Source organism: Salvia splendens, chromosome 10 (assembly GCF_004379255.2).
Source record: "Salvia splendens isolate huo1 chromosome 10, SspV2, whole genome shotgun sequence".
NCBI classification, from domain to species: domain Eukaryota; kingdom Viridiplantae; phylum Streptophyta; class Magnoliopsida; order Lamiales; family Lamiaceae; genus Salvia; species Salvia splendens.
The window spans coordinates 111,025-120,193 of NC_056041.1; the positions used below are offsets into that span (position 1 = coordinate 111,025).

At 35.5% G+C, this 9,169-nt stretch overlaps 2 protein-coding genes across 2 annotated transcripts; both read left to right on the plus strand.

Annotated features, from left to right (window-relative positions):
- Nucleotides 1–1,876: 1,876 nt before the first annotated feature.
- LOC121751708 lies at nt 1,877–3,693 on the plus strand. Its single transcript, XM_042146507.1, has 3 exons — nt 1,877–2,731; nt 2,800–3,042; nt 3,112–3,693. The coding sequence occupies exons 1-3, from the start codon at nt 1,877–1,879 to the stop codon at nt 3,691–3,693; spliced, it is 1,680 nt and encodes a 559-aa protein (XP_042002441.1).
- Nucleotides 3,694–6,647: 2,954 nt separating this feature from the next.
- LOC121752364 lies at nt 6,648–8,838 on the plus strand. Its single transcript, XM_042147390.1, has 3 exons — nt 6,648–7,067; nt 7,579–7,645; nt 8,794–8,838. The coding sequence occupies exons 1-3, from the start codon at nt 6,825–6,827 to the stop codon at nt 8,796–8,798; spliced, it is 315 nt and encodes a 104-aa protein (XP_042003324.1). The 5' UTR covers nt 6,648–6,824; the 3' UTR covers nt 8,799–8,838.
- The last annotated feature ends 331 nt before the right edge of the window (nt 8,839–9,169 follow it).

A 9,169-nucleotide genomic window follows, 5' to 3' on the forward strand; every position in this document is an offset into this window, starting at 1 on the left:
GAGTTCAATATTCTTTAAAAAATAGTCAGATTTAAGTATAGTTATTATTTGCTTGAAAAATGTAAGAGTTCAAATAGGAGCATATATATATATATAAATGTAAGAGTTCAAATAGGAGCATATATATATATATATATATATATATATATATATATATATATAGGGGAGCGTTATTCTTCTTTTCACATCTTAGATCCTTTTTCCTTCTTAATATTACGCGTTAGATCTAAGGCATCAACGGATCAGATTGATTCTATAAAACTGGTTCCGTGTTGCATTATAGAAGGTGGTTGTATGCATTACAGGGTTATTATTGATATTTGACGGAAAAGTAACTGCCACATTTTGGTATCTGCGAATAATGCACCACATGGTCACGAGTAATGCATATAATTGACTATATAATGCACAATATGTGAACTGCAATGCATACGAATAAGATGTACCATGTTATGATGTTTGGACACACATTTCTTGTTTCTCCTAAGGGTTTAATAAGCTTAGGGGCTAGGGTATAGTACGTAGACACGTATGTAATCTTCACATGGTAACGAGTAATGGATATAATTGACTATATAATGCACAATTTGTGAACTGCAATGCATACGAACAAGATGTGCTGTGTTATGATGTTTGACACACGTTTCTTGTTTCCCCTAAGGGTTTAATAAGCTTAGGGGCTAGGGTATAGTACGTACGCATTAATAACAAATTATAAAACGATACGAATAATTCACCAAATTGTCACGAGTAATGGATGTTATTAACTATATAATGCACAATATGTGAACTGCAATGCATACGAATAAGATGTACCATGTTATGATGTTTGACACACGTTTCTTGTTTCCCTAAGGGTTTAATAAGCTTAGGGGCTATGGTATAGTACGTAGACATTACTAACAAATTGTTGTTATTGGAATATACGTATGTGCATTATTTGGTTTAGGTAGTGCATTATGTAGCTGCTAATTGTCATTATCTCAGTATATTATGCATTATTAGAGGTATTGTGTATATGGGTTAATCAACGGATTGAAGATTACATACGTGTATTTAGTAATGTCTACGTACTATACCCTAGCCCCTAAGCTTATTAAACCCTTAGGGGAAACAAGAAACGTGTGTCAAACATCTTAACATGGTACATCTTATTCGTATGCATTGCAGTTCACATATTGGGCATTATATAGTTAATAACATCCATTACTCGTGACAATTTGGTGAATTATTCGTATCGTTTTATAATTTGTTATTAATGCGTACGTACTATACCCTAGCCCCTAAGCTTATTAAACCCTTAGGGGAAACAAGAAACGTGTGTCAAACATAATAACACAGCACATCTTGTTCGTATGCATTGCAGTTCACAAATTGTGCATTATATAGTCAATTATATGCATTACTCGTTACCATGTGAAGATTACATACATGTCTACGTACTATACCCTAGCCCCTAAGCTTATTAAACCCTTAGGGGAAACAAGAAACGTGTGTCAAACATCATAACACAGCACATCTTGTTCGTATGCATTGCAGTTCACATATTGTGCATTATATAGGCAATTATATGCATTACTCGTGACCATGTGGTGCATTATTCGTAGCGGTTTCCAGCCTAGATTAGATTACTATTGTACCCTCATAATGCACAAAATAGGACAAATAATGCAACACGGGATTAATTACCCAATGTTGATCTTGACCGTCCATTTCTCTAATCTAATGGTTGATATTAAGAAGGAAAAAGGAGGAAATATAGGAAAAGGAAATGAATACATCCCTATATATATATATATATATATATATATATATATGCTAATCAATATACTTAAGTTTTTATGTTTTTTTTATTTTTATTTTTTATAAGAATAAGATGGATGGAGATTTGGGTTCAGATTCTGATATTGATATCAATCTTGATGAGTTAGATGATATTTTAACATTTGAAGATAGTGATTTCGACTTAGTAGATGATATTAATATTGATGAATTGAATGATGGTGTGGATGTCATTCCTCTTTATGTTAATGTTTGGGAGGATGAGAGGAATGGAGATGGCAGAGATGGGATGATTAATGAATCTGAGTTTGATGAGAATATGGATAAAGAAGATGAGATTTGGGCAGAAGGTGAAGGTGAAGGTGAAGGGAGTGAGTCTGATGGGATGATAAGTATTCATTCTAGTGATGAGGAAGCAAGAATATCAAGATGGCATGTATTCAATGCTAAGAGGGATATGAAAGACCCAAAGTTCAAGCATGGAATGTTATTTACAAACAAAGAGGTGTTGAAGCAGGCTATTAGACAATATGCCATTGTTAACAAGTACAATGTAAAGGTTGTGAGGAATGAAAATGATAGGGTTAATGCTAATTGTTTAAACTGTGAAGGATGGATGATCAGAGCATCTACAAATAAGAAAGAGAAGGCAATTCAGATAAAGAAGTTTAAGGACAATCACAAATGTGCTTTAGAGATTCCACAGAGACATATCACTTACAAATGGTTGAGCGAAACTTACATAGAACACCTAGGACCAGACCCCAAATTCTCTAATAAGTCATTGGCTCATCAACTTGAGGTAGACTTTAAAACAAAGACTAGTAGGTCAAAGCTTTGGAGAGCAAGAAGGCATGCTTTAGAAAAGGTTATGAAATCTGAGGTTGAGCAGTATGGTAAACTCAGGGATTATGCAGAGGAGTTGAAAAAATTTAACCCCAACAGCAGTGTCTTTATAGGGACTGATCATTTGATTTTTTCAGAACTTGTATGTATGTATGTATTGATGCATGTAAGAGAGGCTTCTTAGCTGGTTGTAGGCCTTTAGTAGGATTAGATGGTTGTTTTCTGAAAGGTGGATACAAAGCACAACTCCTTGTAGATGTGGGAATTGATCCAAATGATTGCATATTTCCCATTGCATATGGAGTTGTAGATGTTGAAAGCAGAGAATCATGGACCTGGTTTGTGAGGAACTTGTCCATCGACTTAAATATTGAGAATTCAGGCTCTTGGACATTTATGAGTGATAAAGAAAATGTACTTTCTAGTTGCTTTGTTTTATGGATTGATTGTCTCTCTATACTAACTTAATGTATTGTGATTCAGGGACTGATTGCTGCTCTTGATGAACTTATGCCACATGTAGAGAAAAGATTTTGTGTAAGACATCTCTGGAAGAATTTGTGTAGGGCAACAACTATAAAAGGTAGCCCAGAACTAAAGGATTTGCTATGGAATGCAGCAAAGACAACCTATCCTGCAGAATACTCTAGGAGAATGGCTCTCATGAAGAAAGAAGACATCAAGGCATGGGGGTGGCTAGAAAATAAACCCCCTGAGAATTGGTCCAAATCACACTTTAGGGATTTTTCAAAGTGTGACATTCTCTTAAATAACCACATTGAAAGTTTCAACAGCTATATTTTGGAAGCTAGAGATCAACAAATTCTTACAATGTTAGAAGTGATTAGAATGAAGTTGATGAAAAGAATGTGTTTGAAGGGGAAGGTGGCTCATAAGTACACTGGGGCTATTTGTCCCAATATCATCAAGAAGCTTGAGAAGTATAAGGAATTGTCGTCTAATTGTTGGGAAACTAAAGCTGGTGCTAGAAAATACAGCGTTGCTGTTTGGGAGAAACTATATGTGGTTGATCTAGATGCTCAGACTTGTAGTTGTTGCCAATGACAACTTTCTGGAATTCCTTGCCAACACACCATTCCTTGCATCTTACAAGAAAGAAAGAATCCAGAGGAATTTGTGCATGAATATTACAGCTTAGATAGATTTAAGGCTGCATATGGACATGTCATAAATCCTCTTAGAGATATAGACGACTATGAACCAACAGGTTATCTCCCGGTGCAACCACCTCCTGTGAAAGTGATGAGAGGAAGAAAACAAAAGCGTAGGAGGAAAACAATAGATGAGTAGGTTTGTAAGGTAGCAAAATATGGAACGAAAATTTTAGGCAGTGCAGGACAAGTAAAAGGAAATTGTTCTAAGTGTGGAGGTCAAGGCCACAATAAAAGGACCTATGGTAGGCAAGCTTCTCAAGCTTCTCAGGGAAATATTAGAGAAGATCAAACTGAAGTATGTGTAAGCATGGTAATGAGAAGAAACAAGCTGCCGGTGAGAAGGAAGAGTGCTAACACTTCACAAGAGCATCAAGATATATCAAGTCAGCCTTCTAATGTTGAAAATTGAGATGATCTTGCTCTCCATGTTTTGAATGTTGATTTCATGGCTATTATCCTTTTTTTGAATGACTTTTTCGTATATCAAGTCCGCTTTTGATATTGTTGTTACTTTTTGTTGCAATATTAGACATTTTATATTGCTGTTAACTTTTGTTGCTATGTTGGAAGGTTTCATATTTGCTGTCAATTTTTGTTGGATATCAAGTCGTACTAATTTTCTTGCTACAGTCATTTGTCTTCTTCTATTTTTTTTCTTATTATTATGGATTTGATTGTGATTTTAGTCATGTGTTACTGTTATTTTTTTATGGATTTTTAATGTAGGAGATTTGGAATAAGATTGCTTTTGATTAATTTAAATGTTATGGAAAAGCTTCAAAGTATTGGTAGGAATTGGACTTATAGTTGTATAAAAAGATGATATCTTTGCCCATAATGTTGTGCTGAGATTAGAGGTCTCCAAACCGAACCGGCCCGGCTGAACCGGCCCGGAACCGTCACCGGCGGTTCCGAACCGGAACCGGAACCGTCGGCGGCGGTTCGAACCGGGACCGGAACCGGCGGTTCCAACGGGCCGGTTCAGGTTCCAAATTTTGGCAAACCGTAACCGGCGGTTCCGAACCGCCGGTTTCGTCGGAACCGCCGGTTCCGAACCGGCGGTTCGGCGGTTCCGGCGACTTTTATAAACATTACTTATTCTTTATATATCTATTTTATAAAAAATTATATTAAATAGTTTAATGATTTTAAATTCTAGTTGTGTCATTTTATTTTATTTTTGTCTAAAGTAATATTTATTTGTACAATTTTATTAAATACAAATTAGTCTATTTACACAAAAAATAACTATAACTTATCATTTAATGTTTTACTTTTGTTGATATTGACTATGCAAAATGTCTATTTTTCATTATTGTCACAAAATTTAAGATTCTTCTATATATTAGTATTACATAAAATGATTCCAATGACATTCAAAATCAAAATCAAAATAATTATGATATAATTTTAAAATAGTTCTAACATCACCAAATTATTTCTCACATACTTTAACCTTAAAATGATCTTAGATGTACAACGTTTTTGCAAGTTTGGGTACATAACATTGCAAGTATTAAATACATATAGCGGTATGGTATATAAAACTATACTTTGCAAGTTTGGGTACATAAAATACTTTTAGTATATTGGGACAATCAAGTAGTACAACCCGACCAATACTACTTCCCCGGCAAAGAAGAGTAGGCTAATTCCTCCGATCAAGCCAAATAGGTAAGCAAGGTAAGAGAACTACGTGGACTTTGATTCCAAAATGCAATTGAGCATTGAGGATACCGGATACGTAGGCATCTCAACTTAAATTTTAAATTTAAGTTGAGCTCGAGTCCTTTTCCTTTATTTTTTTTTCTCCCCTTTGTTTCGAGTATGTAATTTGTAAATTGTAAATTTGTAATCAAGACTTTAAGTCTTTTGTAATTAATAATTTTTAAGTTGTAATTTGTAAATTTTAAGTTGTAATTTGTAATTTTAAAGTTGTAATTTGTAAATTTTAAGTTGTAATTTATAATTTTAAAGTTGTACTTTGCAATTTTAAAGTTGTAATTTGTAATTTTGAAGTTATAATTTGTATCAATAAAATTGCATTTGTACATCGCTTTATTCTAATTTTATTTATGCAAATATATTTACATTTTTTACTTGAATTTTAAATTAAAAAAAATCGAACCGCCGAACCGGCCGAACCGGCCCGGAACCGGCCCGGAACCGGATATGCACGGCGGTTCCGGCGGTTCACTTGAACCGGCGGTTCACGGTTCACGAACCGGAACCGCCGAAACTTGGCCGGGCCGGTTCAGGTTCATCCAAATCTTGAACCGGAACCGGCGGTTCCGAACCGTGAACCGCCGGTTCCCGAACCGTGGTGACATCTAGCTGAGATGCTAACTTAAATCTGGCTTTATAAAATGTCTGGTTGGACTCTATTAGCTGTACTCTGATATTTCTATGGTAAAATGCATTTGTCAATTATTAAGTATATTACATTTGCTATTCTACTCTCACAATTCTCCCTTACGGAGTTTTGAGTTCATCTCTAGCAAAATGTAAGATGAATGAATGGGAACTTCAAATGCAATGTGAGTTGGGAAACAGCAGCCTCTCTGTTACGCTTTTGTTCCTTCTTTTTACATTCATTTTGGTGTATTTTGATGAGTCACATGCCACATAAGCACTTAATTAACGGAGTTAGGGTTGTAGTAACGGTTTGTATTAAAATTAAACGTCGAGATAACTTTTTGTACTAATTATGTAAACTTGAAACTTTTTGTATTAAATTGAAACAAGTGCAAAACATTTTGTATGAGAATTGGATTTACCACTGGTATTACACTAATTAATGAAATTAAAATGAAAATGTTGAAAAAATATCCATTCTTCCTTTAGTCTTTTGTAAATCCAACGCAATCCGAGTTTTCTGTTGATTCGCCGTTGGTTGGCTGCATCGCTTCTTCAACAACTGCTGAATGCTGATGAGTAATGAAGCTATTCCAGTTTATCCAATTCCGTGAAAGCATTTGAGCTCAGTTTGAAAGCGCCACTTTCTACGCTCAATCCTCATCAATGGAGAACGAGGAAACGATTACCGGCAACTCAGAGGCCGAAGCTTCAAATGCGGTGGCCAGTCACACTTATCCTTGCCATGTCGACAGCGGCGGAGGCCAGGAAGATGCACAAGGCGATGAGTTGGTTGAGCCGGAGCCGCACGGTCTGAGGAAGGAGATTCTGAAAGCGCTGGAGGCAGTGGAGAGGGATTCGGCTGCCATAGCTGAGAGCTTCTCCTCTCTCCGCCAATCACTCTCACAGGTTTCTGCTTTCTGTAATTAGACATTCGATTCGTTCCTAATCGCAAAGCAATTTGGTGACTTCAAAAATCTCTATATACTTTTAATTTGCTGCCTGTGTGGTCATTTCACATTTCATTTTTGTGTTGTTATGCATTTATGGTTGAAGTAATATTTTCACCAAGTTTGTGTTTAACTTTCCTCAATTGACGTGTGGACGTATTCATTAGGGTTCTTGCTTGATTTCAATATCAACAACACATGATCGTATGATAAGCGAGAGATCATTGATCAATGTTATTTTAAGATGTGCAGTTTTTTCGCGTTCTTGACACAATTTGCTCTACGCCTCATAATGCTGAAATACATTTTAGTTTTAGTTTATGTGTTTGGATGTTCAAGAAAGGCGTCACAAAAGTAATAAAAGTTGGTTAAATTAAGTAGCCTATATGGACTTGATTCAGCTTGCAGTTTCTCCTGTCTTGTTCTAATATCTGGTGCAACTATTCTAATCAGGAGAATGTAATTTTTAGGCTACTGGCTCTACGGTTGAACACATGAACTGCTTCAGTGATGCAGCTAGACGCCTTAAAGAATATGGTAAATTAAAGCTTCACATTAATTAATTTGGAAAGCAAGCCTTCTTATAGTTGTCCAAGTTATGTAACTTAGTAAGTATGTTATTATCCTAAATTTGTCCTCTTGTCTCTTAATTTGTTACCCTCAGTATGAGGGGTACCTTTTTTGTGAAAAAAATTCATACTATTACTATTATTTACCTCTGCTAGCTTTTCTTATGTTCTTCTCAAGGCATTTGTTCTATAGTGGTGCGTTTATTTTGGATGGTAGATTAGATTGACAATAAGTATCATATGATTAAGTATTACTAGTACTTTATATATTTATGCATCATTCAAAGTAAACACTCCGTTAAGCTCTTACTTAAGTTATCTCGTGAGCTCTATATGGATCTTAAAATTGCATTTTTTTGGCTGTTGTACTGCATTGCTTGATGCATCAACAAAGGGAAATCGATACATAAACTCTTGTCTGAGGTTTGGTTCTTGTTGCATATCTTTATAGTTCGAGAAGATGACTCTTTTGATGGATTATATCTGCACAATCATGAACGCTCGTCCGTGACGACTGAAGTTGGGTGTCTGATTTTAAACTACTAATCTAATATCTCTGAAGTCTAAACATCTCGACAAGGACGTACTTGAGAAACTGTCTACTTGTGATTTGGGGGACCCCTTCAAAACTTTCATTCGCCAAAGTACATCCTACCCCAGAAAAGAAACATGCTGGGAAGTGGGACTAGTTCATTCTTGTTACTTCATCTTATAAGTAGAACTTAAGCTGAAGTCAAACTTTTGAATGATAACAAATCACCCCTTGTTTAGATTTTAATTCTTGGAAAAACATCTTCCATTTTGAGTTCTGTTTTTTCCTGGAGTTGTTGAAAAATCTTACGCCTTTCTTTTTTGAGTTTAGGAAGGAAAACAATTCTGTGTTTTTCTGATCCAAACTGGTTAAAACACACTTTATGATCGACTCCAATTTACATCATTGATTCATACATTAAGAATATAGTGTTTCCTAAGCAAACCTTCTAGAATGATACGACCTGGCAGTCCCTCTGGTATTTGTTGAAATTCCAAGTCTTAAGCCGTATGAGTATATCAGAGAAGTTATATTTACCACATGCTTTTCTTTGTTTTCTTTTCTGATTTTTTTTGTTATTGCAGATTAAATGAAGAGATGGAAGACATGGATGCTCTCGCAACAAAATTGTATCCTTTGTCTGTCATTCTCTCCTTTCGTCTAAACCCCTAATATAGGAATTTGTGTTGCAAATACTTATAAATCATTACAACCTGTCATATTCACTGCATACGTGACACTAAAGTAGGATCAGATCTAAATTTCCTCTGACACAGATGGCCGAGTGCTAGTTCTTAGCCGTCTCCCATGATACTCTCCTCTTATACTTTCTTCATGTGCGTATAAAGTTATAGATTGTGATTTGGTGGAATATACTTGTTTGCTTCCTTAAGTCTATGTATCAGAAAAATTCTCAGGAGACATGTCGATGCACTGGACTCTGTGGTGAATCGAGTTGTT

What these genes read in the sequence shown, in the direction of transcription:
- LOC121751708 (XM_042146507.1), top strand. Translation starts at nt 1,877, where the DNA reads ATGGATGGAGATTTGGGTTCAGATTCTGATATTGATATCAATCTTGAT. An exon ending in AATTTAACCCCAACAGCAGT is followed by an intron (nt 2,732 to 2,799) that starts GTCTTTATAGGG and finishes GATGCATGTAAG; the next exon opens with AGAGGCTTCTTAGCTGGTTG. An exon ending in TTATGAGTGATAAAGAAAAT is followed by an intron (nt 3,043 to 3,111) that starts GTACTTTCTAGT and finishes ATTGTGATTCAG; the next exon opens with GGACTGATTGCTGCTCTTGA.
- LOC121752364 (XM_042147390.1), top strand. Translation starts at nt 6,825, where the DNA reads ATGGAGAACGAGGAAACGATTACCGGCAACTCAGAGGCCGAAGCTTCA. An exon ending in TCCGCCAATCACTCTCACAG is followed by an intron (nt 7,068 to 7,578) that starts GTTTCTGCTTTC and finishes TGTAATTTTTAG; the next exon opens with GCTACTGGCTCTACGGTTGA.